At 37.5% G+C, this 13,583-nt stretch overlaps 1 protein-coding gene across 2 annotated transcripts in view; it reads left to right on the forward strand.

The window, feature by feature from the left end:
• Positions 1-13,583, forward strand: part of RALGPS2 (Ral GEF with PH domain and SH3 binding motif 2) — a 187,337-nt gene that overhangs the window by 84,345 nt on the left and 89,409 nt on the right. For both annotated transcript variants that reach the window (XM_033200593.1, XM_033200592.1), the window contains exon 7: positions 7,318-7,410. In XM_033200593.1, the coding sequence (XP_033056484.1) occupies positions 7,318-7,410 (93 nt within the window). The remainder of the gene's footprint in view (positions 1-7,317; positions 7,411-13,583) is intronic.

The following is a 13,583-nucleotide window of genomic DNA, read 5'->3' on the forward strand; positions in this document are numbered from 1 at the left end:
GAATTATTCTATATTTATTTTTGTACTTTCATAACTCAGCAGCATTACTTAATGGTTTTGGGAGTAGCTCTGTTATAGAGTATCCTGTTTGTACATATCACAGATTATTCAGTGTACTTTGGATTATTTCCAGATTTTTGCTATTATAAGCCTTGCTGCCATAAGCATTCTTGTATGAGTCTCTTGGTGCTTATGTGACGATTGATGCCCTAGAAATACAGAGTTCGTACTAGCAGTGAAATTACTGAGGCTCTCTCTCTTTTGTTTAGACAGGATCTTGTTCTGTCTCCTGGGCTGAAGGCCAGTGGTGTAATCCCAACTCACTGCATCCTTGACCTCCTGGGCCCAAGCAGTCTTCCCACCTCAGCCTCCCAAGTAGTTGGGATTACAGGCATATGCCACCACCCCTGGCTAATTTCTGTTTTGTTGTTGTTGTTGTTTTGTAGAGACAAGGTCTCATTATGTTGCCCAGGCTGGTCTTGAACTCCTGTACTCAAGTGATCCTCCCATGTTGGCCTCCCAAAGTGCTGGGATTATAAGTGCGAGCTACTGTACCCGGCCTCTCATCTCTTTAACTTTGTTATAGATAACCTCCAAACTGGTTACATTTATATATGCTCACTAGCAATGTATGAAGATGCCTGTTGCTCTACATCCATGTCACCATCTGATATTGTCAAAATTTTTCATTGTTGCCAATTCTGGTGGATGTGAAATGTATCTCGTTTTAGTTTTAATTGCCTTTCATTGAATCCAGTAGGAGTGAACATCTTTTTTTAAATTGACCATTTAGGTTTTCTCTCTTGAAAGGTCTGTTTAAGATCTTTCAGCAGTTTTCTATTTTGGTATTGGTCTTTTATTGTGTATGTGTGTGTGTGTGTGTGTGGTTTTTTGTTTTGTTTTTGTTTTTTTGAGTCTGTCGCCCAGGCTGTAGTGCAGTGGGTGCAGTCTTGGTTCACTGCACCCTCCACCTCCTGAGTTCATGTGATTCTCCTGCCTCAGCCTCCCAAGTAGCTGGGATTACAGGCTCACACCACCATGCCCAGTTAATTTTTGTACTTTTTTTTAGTAGGACGGAGTTTTGCCATGTTGGCTACGCTGGTCTTGAGCTCCTGACCTCAGGTGATCCGCCCACCTCAGCCTCCCAAAGTGCTGGGATTACAGGCGTGAGCCACCGCACCTGGCAGTCTTTTATTGATTTTTATAGGAGTTCTTTATATAACTAGATGCTAGTTCTCATAAGCTTTGCATGTATCTTCCTATTTGTGGCTTGTCTTATCACTTTTTTCGTATTTTCTGATTTACATGTTCTTAATTTTGGTAGTCAGATTTACTGATCCTTAATTTCTGTCTTGGTCTGTTCCGGCTGCTGTAACACAAATACCATAAACTAGGTGGCTTGTAAAAACAAACATTTATAAACAATAAACATTCTAGGGAACTGTGAGAATTAAGTCCAATGTCAAGGTGTCAGCAGATTCAGTGTCTGGTAAGGGCCCATTTCTCATAAGGCCCTTTTATGTTACAACAAAGTTCCTTCAAGCACTTTCCCAAACAACATTTTCTCCGTACTGCCCTGCCAACACACCCCACTGCCACAGTATAGATGAACGCTGTTCTGGGAGTTTATATAAGTGGGATCCTACAGAAAGCTGTTGCTTGTGGTTGGCTACTCTTGCTTACCATGTTGTTGAGATTCATCTGCGTTACATGTTATCTATAATTCTTTTATTGCGAAGTAGGTTTCCAGTGTATGGATATTCCACAGTATATCATTTTCTTATTAATGCACATTTGTTTTTACTTTGGCTTTTATGAATAAAGCTGTTATGAACATTTTTGTGGAATATGCATTGAGTTTTCTGTATTATACCTAGGAATGGTGGACTTGCTGGGTTGTAGATTAGGAATATGTTTTAACTTTATTAGAAACTTCCAAATATTGTTATTTTCCAACATAACCCTGTTGGTTTTACCACTTTAAATTTAAGTCAGCAATAAGAGTCTTCCAGTTACTCCATACATCTTGCCAGTACTTGGTGTTTAATTTTTTTTTTTAATTTGGCCTTTCTTTTGGGTGTGTAGTAGTATCTTATTGTGGTTTTAATTTGTATTTTTCTGATTATAGTCATGGTTGAGTATCTTTTCATATGTATGTGGACCATTCAGATATTTTGTTTTGTGATACTATCTTTTCCAAATCTTTTGCCCATATTTTTAATAGGATTGTTTGTCTTACCAAGTTGTAGGGATTTTTTTTAATGTATTCTGAATACAAACCCTTTTCAGAAATATGTATTTTTTCCCAGTCTATGACTTGCCTTTTTATTTTCTTAATGCTGTCTTTTGGTTAGTGAGCAGAACTGTTCAGTTTTGATGAAGTCCAATTTGTTATTTTTATCTTTGTGGTTAGTGTTTTTTGTGTCTTGTTTAATAAATCTTTTCCTAATCCAGGGTCATAAAGACGTTTTCCTTTGATCACTCCTAGAAGTATTATAGTTTGAAGTGGTTTTTTTTGGAGATGGAGTTTTGCTCCCGTCACCCACGCTGAGGCAGGAGAATCACTTGAACCCGGGAGGCAGAGGTTGTGGTGAGCCAAGATCGCACCACTGCACTCCAGCCTGGGCAACAGAGACTCCGTCTCAATTTTAAAAAAAAAAAGAATATCTAATTGTGCTAATTCCATTCTTTTCTCTGTTTAACTGCTTTGACATTTTGGTTGGAAATTACTTGATCAAATATGTATAGGTATATTTCTGTTCCATTGATTTATTTGTCTGTTCTTATTCTAATATCTCTTTGTCTTAATTACTATAGCTTTGTAGTAAGCCTTGAAATCTGATAATGTTCTAGATTTTTTTTCTTCTTCAAGATTGTCTTGGTTGTGCTATCTCCATTTTGTATCTGTAGAAATTTTAGAAGTAGCCTGTCAATTTCTGCAACATGGCCTGCTTGCATTTTTGATTGAGGTTTTATTGAACTTATAGATCACTTTGGGAAGAATTGATAACAATATTAAGACTTTCAATCCACAAACATGATATACCTTTGTTTAAGTTTTTTTAAATTTTTCTCGGCAGTACTTTATTTTCAGTGAAGCACTCTTGCATATTGCATATCATTATTTCTAGTAGACAGCCAATGTTCTGATATTATTGTAAATGTTTTTTCATCTCATTTTCTAATTGTTTGGTACTACATATGCGATCGTGTTATCTGAAAATAAAGGCAGATTTGACTTCTTCCTTTCTGACTTTTCTACCTTTAAACATTATATCTAAAAGAATGGGAGAGACTGGAGTAAATATTCTCTTCTCCCAGGGTGGTTAAGCCCAATCCTCTGTGAGGGAACGAGAATGAGAAGCTGATTTTTCTGGCCGGGCATGGTGGCTCACGCTTGTAATCCTATCACCCTGGGAGGCCAAGTCAGGCAGATCACCTCAGGTCAGGAGTTCGAGACCAGCTGGTCAACGTAGTGAAACCTTGTCTCTACTAAAAATACAAAAATTAGCCATGCGTGGTGGAGCTCACCTGTAGTCCCAGCTACTCGGGAGAATCACTTGAACCTGGTAGGCGGAGGTTGCAGTGAGCCGAGAGCACGCCACTGCACTCCAGCCTGGGCAACAGAGCAAGACCACGTCTCGGCCGGGCGCAGTGGCTCAAGCCTGTAATCCCAGCACTTTGGGAGGCCGAGACGGGCGGATCACGAGGTCAGGAGATCGAGACCATCCTGGCTAATACGGTGAAACCCCGTCTCTACTAAAAATACAAAAAAAAAACTAGCCGGGCGAGGTGGCGGGCGCCTGTAGTCCCAGCTACTCCGGAGGCTGAGGCAGGAGAATGGCGTAAACCCGGGAGGCGGAGCTTGCAGTGAGCTGAGATCCAGCCACTGCACTCCAGCCCGGGCGAAAGAGCAAGACTCCGTCTCAAAAAAAAAAAAAAAAAAAAAAAAAAGACCACGTCTCAAAAAAGAAAAAAAAGAGAGAAACTGATTTTTCTGATCCCATTAGGAATTGAGGTGGATAGGGTTGAGTTTTAGCTTTAGATAGTTTCAAGTCACCTCTAGTCACAAATGACTCAGGGCAAAATCTGTACTTTGTATGGTACAGGCCCCTTGCTCTAGTAGGACCCTGGGATCTAAGTCCCAGAGATCCCTCTCTGCTTTCTAACCCAGCTGTCAGCCTCCAGCACTGACACACAGTAAAGAAAGCTCCATTAGGAGTGAATCGGTGGACACAGAGCCAACTCTAGGTTTGAAAATCCTGCGGATTCTAGTCCGTTATACCAGCCCACAAGGTTGTAAAAGCACTGGTTTCTTCTTACTTTAGCAAAATCTGCCTATTGGAGGCTTCATCTTTGCCTAGCCTTGTAGAGATTCAGCATATGCCCTCGGGGAAAAAAACTGTTTAAAGGCTGTTGTTGTTTTTTTACTTTGGAATTTAGTTATTTGTGTTCTTTGTGTCCACAACTCTCCAGTGTTTTTAATAAAATGGTTTTCTTTCTAAGTTTATCTATTTTGTTTTCTTGCCGTTATGGCTTTAGCAATGGTTTCTCATGTTCTACATCTGCTATTAGTAGCAGAAGCTACTAGTTCAGTGTGAGGTTTTTATCATTTTTCTTTTTCTTTTTCTTTTTTTTTTTTTTTTTTTTTTTGAGACAGGGTCTTCCTGGGTTGCCCAGGCTGGAGTGCAGTGGCACAATCACGATTCATCGCAACCTCTGCCTCCTAGGCTTAAGCAGTCCTCACATCTCAGCCTCCTGAGTAGCTGGGACTACAGGCACATGCCACCACGTGCCTGGTTAATTTCTGTGGTTTTTTTTTTTTTTTTTTTTGTAGAGACAAGGTTTTGCCATGTTGCCCAGGCTGGTCTTGAACTCCTGGGCTCAAGCAGTCCACCTTCCTCAGCCTCTGGAAGTGCTGGGATTACAAGTGTGAGTCACCACGCCCGGCCTCTGTTTATTCTTACTATGAAGTAGTTATTTGGGCTATAAACTTCCGTAACACCCCTCCCCTCTTCCCTTAGCACTAAGATTCAGAACAGGCATTGTTGCCTGGCAGTCTCTTGATGGTGGGTGAGGATTATTTCTATCCTGCCCTTACACTCAGGCTATGAGTCCTTCAGTGTCTCTGCTTTAGGCAATGACTTTAGGCAATGAGAGTCTCTTATTGGAACCCCTACCACAGGTTAGGCAGGCCCTGGGCAATGTGTCCCCTGAAGCTTGGAAAGCTAACCAGATTTTCATATGTCCTCCAAGGGATTGCCAGCTTTGGCGTTCAGCTTACATCTCTGGATTCTCCTTCTCTTAGTTTTAGGGCCCTAAGTATTCTTAACTTTATTGCTAGCTTTACAGTGAATTTTCATAAGATGTGTTTCATATCTTACCCAGTATTTTAATTATTTTCATTGGAAGAGTAGGTCAAGGTGTCTAATTTGCCAGACTTCTGGTATGTAGCCTTTACTAAATTTTGAATCCATTCCCCCTCTTCAACTCCGCTGACACTGATGTATCAGATCCTTCTTATCATCTCTCACTGTAGTGTCTGAACTGATTCCCTTCCTGTATATGCTGCCTTCTGCTCCCTGATCTTTCAAAAATGTAGTACACATCCATAATATCTTACCCAAAGCATTTGGGGCCAGATATATTTAGGAATACACTTTTTTTTTTTTTTTTACAGATTTTAGAAAGGTGGTGTATGTAGTTCATTTATCATCTGTGGCATTTTCATTGCAGTCACCTCTACCTCCTGCTTATGTAATACCTTGAAATCAAACACATTTAATATTTTTGGAGCAAAACATGTAATTATTCACCTTAAGTGAGATCAATAAAGTCTGTCATTAGCCTCTCATCAGGTTAGATTTTCCCGCCTAGTGAACTTGAGACCACACTTACCAAATAAACAAAACTTTGACTTTTCAGGTTTGAGATCTCAGAATTGTAGATAAAGGGTTGTGAACTGATGCGTGGCATTCAGTTATATCATTCTCAAATTTTAAAATTCTCCAGATCCTCCACTGGAGTTCTTACTGCTCATGAGAGTAAGTCTAGCCTCTAAAGAGGCTTCACATGTGAAAATGGCCCTTTCTGTTTTCTTCTTCTGATACTCTGATACTTCTGATACTCAGCTTCCAGACACCTTCATGCCTTTGTGCTTTTTGTATATTGTAGTCCCTCTTTCTCATAGCCCCTCATTCTCAAGTGTCATTTCTGGAAATCAGAATCTCTCAAAGTTAGAGACTGATTGCTGATTATTCTGTAGAACCCTACATATACTTTTATTTATAGAACGCTATATATACTTTTGTTCTAGAAATATGCAAATTGGATTTGTATTTGTTTTCATGTCTGTCTCACTAGACTGAAGCTTCTTGATAGGTCTTTTTCATTTTTGTATATGCTGTCTAATATGGTGCCTAGTATAATAAATACTTAAAATACATCCGTTGAATGGTTTCCCAGTTAGATTGTATAACCTTGTGTGAAGGTTTATATTATGTTTTGTGTTATTAATTTATTTTGTTTTTATTTGTTTTCTTCGGGCTTTCAATTAAATGCTCTATCCACAGCATTTTCTAGACCTGAGACTTAACTGGTAGTAAGATTAGGACAGTTGTAAAATGACTAATTTTTAGACAGGACTTGCGGGATGTAAGCATCAGGTAGTATTTAAAAATCTGGGAAATCAGCAATAAATGTTGTGCAGATCTCATGGGAAAGTGCTGGAAACTAGTGTTAGGTAGGAGTTTTCTGCATGCAGACTGTAAAATCAGTGTCTCAGCATCAATGAAGGAAAAAGGATCTGGGGATTTGGGTAGGAGGAAGCAGAAAATTGAGGAGGACTGTACTGTGAAAGGCAGGTTTCACCATTGCCGTGAAATAATGGGAGTACTGGATGGGAAACCAAATCAGAATCCTGGATGTTGACCCTTTCTTGAAACTTGAAACATAAAGCAGAGGCTTAGTAATAGTTCAGTATAAGGGAGACTGTTTACTAGAAACCAGCTTTCATGATCATACCAGGTAAACTTGATAATGAGGCATAACCTTGGTTTTCTTAATATATTACTCAGCTAGAAGTAGATTTATTCCCAGAGCTTGGGGACAGTGCCACAGTATAACATGTAAGTTCTGTTGTGTACCAAAGCAACTTAGTGTAAACATAGTGGGTACTCTAAAGACAGATCTTAGTAATGAAGGTAGTATATGCTGAACACTACCAGTTGCCAAGATTGTACTTGTTAGACTAAATTTTTCTTGTATTCATGTTGTTTCTTTTTTATCCCTCTCCCCCATTTTTTTTTTAATCTTCAGAAACTATATGAGCTGAATAACCTTCATGCACTTATGGCAGTGGTTTCTGGCTTACAGAGTGCCCCAATTTTCAGGTTGACTAAAACATGGGCGGTGAGTAATATTCTTTAGTTAATGAAAGGTTAGATTTCCTGTGGAAAGGAAAGATGTATTCATTTTCTTTGTAATTCTTATTAAGGTCAATATAATGATAATCGATAAGGATTTTTAAATTGCTTTGTACTCTATTCTTTGATACCTACATTTTTTTTCCTTAAGCAGTGCACTGGGTATAAGGTAATTTTGGGGTGCAGTTTGGTGCTTGGTGTTTGCTCCTTAGAGAATCATTTTTGTTGGAACACTTTCAGTATCTTTGACAACGTAGTGTTTAATATTCAGCTGATGGGAAGGTATAAATACAAAAAAGTTGCATTTAATCATAAAAATTATGCTTTTGGAAAGTTTGAGGAATATCTAAATCATAGGTTTCAAAAAAATTTACTGATTTCAATTTCCATTATTAATCTTTTTTCCTTAGGAATAATGGAAAACTTGATGATTAACATGGAATTATTTGCTATTGCTGCACATGCTGATATTGTTATGTTAATCATATTTGGTTCTATTACTTACACAAGATCAGAGTATGAATTTTGACCTCTGCATATTTGTGTATTTTCATATTTGAGTAACATGATACTGTACTCAATCTTTTCAGGTATTTTTCATTTAGATTTTATATAAATAAAATTTTATATTCAATTAAATTTATTCAGTACTATTCTTAAATGTTAAAGAGCAATCATTTTGTTTAGAATCTATTACATTTTGTACAAAGGATCAATGTGTTTTTAAGGTCCTGTGCTAAAATCATGACTGACTTTTTAAAACTTTTTTATTACTAAAATATAACTGTTTTTAATTAACAAAGGGCTGCTTTTGCTTTTTATAGTATCTGAAGAGACAGATGCTTCCCATGAAAACCAGTGTAGATTTCTATATTGGAAAAACATTAGTATGGAAAAGCTTATGATCCTTTTTATATTTCTTTTTTCTTTTTTATAGAAACACCTGGATGTGAAGAGTTTTCTTTAAAAATTCTCTTTAGTAATTATGGCCTTATTATCTTTTCTTAAAATTTGAATTTCGTGGAGGAATGGAAATGATTATAAATAAACAGTTATGAATTATATCTTTAAAGTTTTAGGGAAAAGAATTATACTCTGTGGAAAAAAAATTCTATTTTTATTTTTTGCACCCAGGCTGGAGTGTAGCACGATCATATCTTACTGCAGCCTCCAACTCCTGGGCTCGGAGGATCCTCCAGCCTCAGCCTCCCAAGTAACTGGACTACAGGCACATGCCACCATGCCAAACTAATTTTTAAAAAAGTTTTTATAGTGATGGGGTCTCACGGTGTTGTCCAGGCTGTTTTCAAACACCTGACCTCAAGCGATCCTCCCGCCTTAGCCTCTCAAAGTGCTGGGATTACAGGCATGAACCATTACACCCAGTCCTATACTTCTATTTATGATTTGGTTTAGTAATGAGGTACATTTTTCTGAAGTTAATTTTTATTTTCCTTGAAGTTATTTTCATTGCCTCCCTTATATATTTGCATGGAAAATAATAATTGTTATTTGGTAACAGCTTCATTATTTATCTGAATAAAACTTTTGATGGTTTGTGTTTTAAAATATTTCATACTGCACTATGCACTCTGTAATTGCTTGACATACAGTAGTGAATGATCTAGACAATGTTCGATTCTCATACAGCTAACATTCTGCTGGGGAAAAGTAAATTGCAAATAAATAAATGACTTAAATAGCGATAAATGCTCTGAAGAAAAATAGAAAGGAAGGCAGGACAGTACTGTATGTAACATGGTAAGAGAATCTTTGATAAATGACAGTTCAGTAGAGACCTGGAGGAATTGAGGAAACCTTTTATTTGGATATCTGGGAGAAGAGAGTTCCAAGTAGAGGTAATAACAAGTAAAAAGGCCCAGATACATTCAAATGGCAGAGTGGTCAGTGTTGACAGTAGAATAAGCTAGGAAGGTACCTGGTGGTAGGAGATTATTTCAAAGAGGTAGCATGAATCAGATAACGGAGGTGCTGTTTACTTATATTCAGAGAGGTACAGAGAAGGACCATTATGGGCTGGGGTTCTATTTTACACATACTGTGTTTGAGTTGGCTAGTAAACATCCATGTGAACTGTAAGGTCAGAGTTAGATGTACAAGTTTAAGGGAGTGGTTGGGGCTAGAGAGAGATTGTTATAATGATCAGTGTAAACTATTTGAAGCTAGGTGGTAATCACCTAAGGAGGGAGCATAGATGAAAAGCCCTGGGAGCCTCCAGGATTCCCAAGTAGAGATTGAAAAAATGAGGAGGAATCAACAAAGGAGATTACAGGTAGGACACATTTTTCAGTCAAGTAAAGAAAATGTTTCAGTAAAGATTGATCACCTTTGTCAAATGCTACTAATAATTTGAATAAGGCACAAAGTTTGAGATGACCTGACAATTGGAAAGGATTGGTGACCTCAGGAAGAGTGATTTCAGTAGAGAAGTGGGGTGAAAAACTGACTGGAGTTGAGAGAATGGTGGTGAAGAAGTGGTACAGCAAGTATAGAGAATGCTCTTAAGGAATTTTACTGTAAAGGGCTGCAGTGTGGTTTGCAGAGAAATATGGTATCTGGAAGGGAATGTGAGACCAAAGATTTGCGGTATTTTGTTCTGTTTTTGGAAATGGCATCAATGGCAATATGTTTTATGTTGGTGGCAGTAATCTAGTAGAATGAAAAAAATGACAAGAGAATGAGGGATTACACCAGTGATACGCTTGATTAGATGAAAGAGAATTAGATATAGTACTCTAGTGTATCAGTAAGAGGTTATCCATTTTAGGCCAGGTGCGGTGGCTCACCCCTGTAATCCCAGCACTTTGGGAGGCCGAGTCGGGAAGATCACGAGGTCAGGAGATGGAGACCATCCTGGCTAACACAGTGAAACCCTGTCTCTACCAAAAATACAAAAAAATTAGCCCTGCGTGGTGGCGGGCGCCTGAAGTCCCAGCTACTCAGGAGGCTGAGGCAGGAGAATGGCGTGAACCTGGGAAGTGGAGCTTGCAGTGAGCCGAGATCACGCGACTGCACTCCAGCCTGGGTGACAGAGCTCTGTCTCAAAAATAAAAAGAACTTATCCATTTTAACAGCAGGGAAGGGAACACATTTAGTTACAGATGCAGGTAAATTGGTAGATTTCGTGGTGGGGTTCTTAGAAGTTCTTCTGATTGTTTTGTTTCCTCAGACATAAAAAAGCAAGGTCTTTAGTTGAGAGTGTTATGGGAGAGGTGTTGGAGGTTTGAAGAAAGAGGAGAGGATATAAAAGTCATCTGGAGAGTGTGAGAGTCCATTAACTAAGAAAACCTAATAGGTTTGATAGACCTTATGTATCTTTAAAGTAAAACCAGTCAGCAGAGTTATGTATTCTCCAGCCAGGTTCAGATATTCAGCATAAGCTTTCAATAGTGCCAAGAGTTGTGTTTAACCAGAGTTGGGATTTTTTGAGGCTTTTATACCAGAGGGGTTAAGGGTAGCACAAGAGGTGAAAGACAGAAAATATGAGAGTTGTTTTACTGACAGATGAAGAAACTAAACCAAGTAAAAGGAGGGAGATAATGAACAGTGAAAAGGTAGGCTGGTCACTGGTTTGGAAGCCACAGTGGAGTCAAATAATCACTGGATTCAGAATGAGAAAGGGAGTGCAAGCTAAGGGTGGTAGAAGATAAGATCATTGGAGCAGAAGTCCAGAAACTAAGAAACCAGAATATTGGGAGTGTTATCTCCATGAAATGGCAATCACCAAGATTTATGATAAGAATAATTTCAGTTCATGGATTTTTTTTTCTCCAACTACCAAAATCTTTAAGATACAGGGGAAAGATGACTTGTAGATCTATAAATGACAGTAACATTAAGTGTTGTAATCTAGGGTTCTCTTGTTTAATATGATAGCCATTAGCTACATGTGGCTATTAAACTTAAATCACTAAAATTAAATAAAATTAAAAATTTATTTCCTTGATCATACTGGCCACATTGCAAGTGCTCAGTAGTCACATGTGGCTAGTGGCTATCATGTTGGACAGCACAGGCATAGATTTTCACCATCGCACAAAATTCTATTGGACAGCACTGACCCTAGTGCCTTCACCTTAAGAGAAGCTGGAGGATTTTAGGGAGCAGGGTGAGATAATGAGCTGGAAGAAATTGTGGAGAGTAAGGAGCAAAGATTACACCTAACCTACCTCCAGGCATATGTTACAAGGTTTATAAGAAAAGAAAGGGAATGCTTACAGAAAATGTTAAGGATGGGGGTTTTGCAGAGGATGGACGATGAATTCAAGAGGATGCAGTTGGAAAGGTTTGGGATGATTTTGTTTTGTTTTAACCGGTAAAGAGAGTGTACCAAAAAGACAACAACATTCTATGTAGGGAAAATATTAGGAGCATTTTCTTTAACATCAAGGAAAAGGATGCTCAATTTCACTGTTGTATTCAACATACAATTGCTATTGTATATGTTTTAATGTTCATAACATCATTATTCACAGTAGTCAAAAGGTAGAAGCAACCCAGACATCTATCAGTGGATGAATGAATAGACAAAATGTAGTATATACATACAATGGAATATTCATCTCTCTTAAAAAGCAATGCAATTCTGATACATGCTGCACCATGAATAAGCCTTCAGACATTATGCTAAGTGAAATAAGCCAGATACAAAAGAACAAATACTGTATAATTCCTGTAATTCCACTTATATGAGGTACCTAGAGTAATCAAATTCATACAGACAGAATCTAGATTGGTGGTTGCCAGGGATGGGGAGAAATGGGATTTGGGAGTTATTATTTAATGAATATGGAGTTTCATTTTGAGAAGATGAAAATGTTTTGGATATGGATGTTGGTGATATCCTTGAAATGGCCACCTGAAAATGGTTAATTGTATGTTATGTATATATTTTACCACAGGTTTTAAAAAATAGTTTACTTAAAGTGTTTGAATATATGAACAATACAAAATCGGTTATATTTGAAACAACAAATATTATTTAAAAGGACATCATTTACAATATCAACAAAAGAAACAAAATATCAAACAATAAGTGGAATAAAATGTGTAAGACCTATATGCAGAAAGTTATAAAACTTTACAGGAAGTGATTAAAAAAGAACTAAATAGAGGGAGCAATAGCCCGTGTTCATGGATAGAACTATTGGAGTTCTAACCAGTTTTTGGAACTGTAAAATAAACTGAATGTTACTAAATAAATGAATTTAGTAACATTCCAAGATATAAAATCAGCATACAAAAAATCAGTTGCATTCCTGTACATTAATAACGAACTATCTGAAAAATTAAGCTTAACCAAGGAGGTGAAAAATCTATACACAGAAAACTATAAAACATTAATGAAAGAAATTAAATAAGATACAAATAAATGGAAGGATATCCTGTGTTTGTGCACTGGAAGAATTCGTATTGTTAAAATGTCCATACAGCCCAAAGAAATCTACAGATTCAGTACAGTCACTATCAAAATTTCCATGACATTTATCACAGAAATAGGAAAAACAGTTCTAAAATTCACATGGAATCACAAAAATCTCAGAATAGCCAAAGCAATCTTGAGCAACAGCAAAACTAGAGACATCATACTCTCTGATTTTAAAAATACACTGTGAAGCTATAGTAATCAAAATATTATGGTTAGCAAAAAATAGACTTGTAGACCAATGGAGCAAAATAAAGAGCCCAAAAATAATACACACATTTGCAGTCAATTGATCTTCAACAAAGATAACAAGAACACACAATGGGGAAGTGATAGTTTCTTCAATAAATTGTGTCAGAAAAACTGGATGTCCACATGCAAAAGAATGAAACTGGACCCTTACCTCATACCATGTGCAAAAATGAACTCAAAACATATTTAGTACTTAAACATGAGACCTGAAACTGTAAAACTACTGGAAGAAAACACAGGGGAAAAGCTTCTTGACATTGGATCTGGACAACAATTTTTTGGCTATGACCCCAAAAGTACAGATAATGAAAGCAAAAATATACAAATGGGATTGCACCAAACTAAAAAGCTTTTGTACAGCAAAGGAGACAGTCTATGGAATGGGAGAAGATATTTGCAAACAATACATCTGATAAGGAGTTAATATACAAAATACAGTCATATATGGCTTAACGCTGAGG

Source organism: Trachypithecus francoisi, unplaced genomic scaffold, assembly GCF_009764315.1.
Source record: "Trachypithecus francoisi isolate TF-2019V2 unplaced genomic scaffold, Tfra_2.0 Lachesis_group5, whole genome shotgun sequence".
Classification (NCBI taxonomy): domain Eukaryota; kingdom Metazoa; phylum Chordata; class Mammalia; order Primates; family Cercopithecidae; genus Trachypithecus; species Trachypithecus francoisi.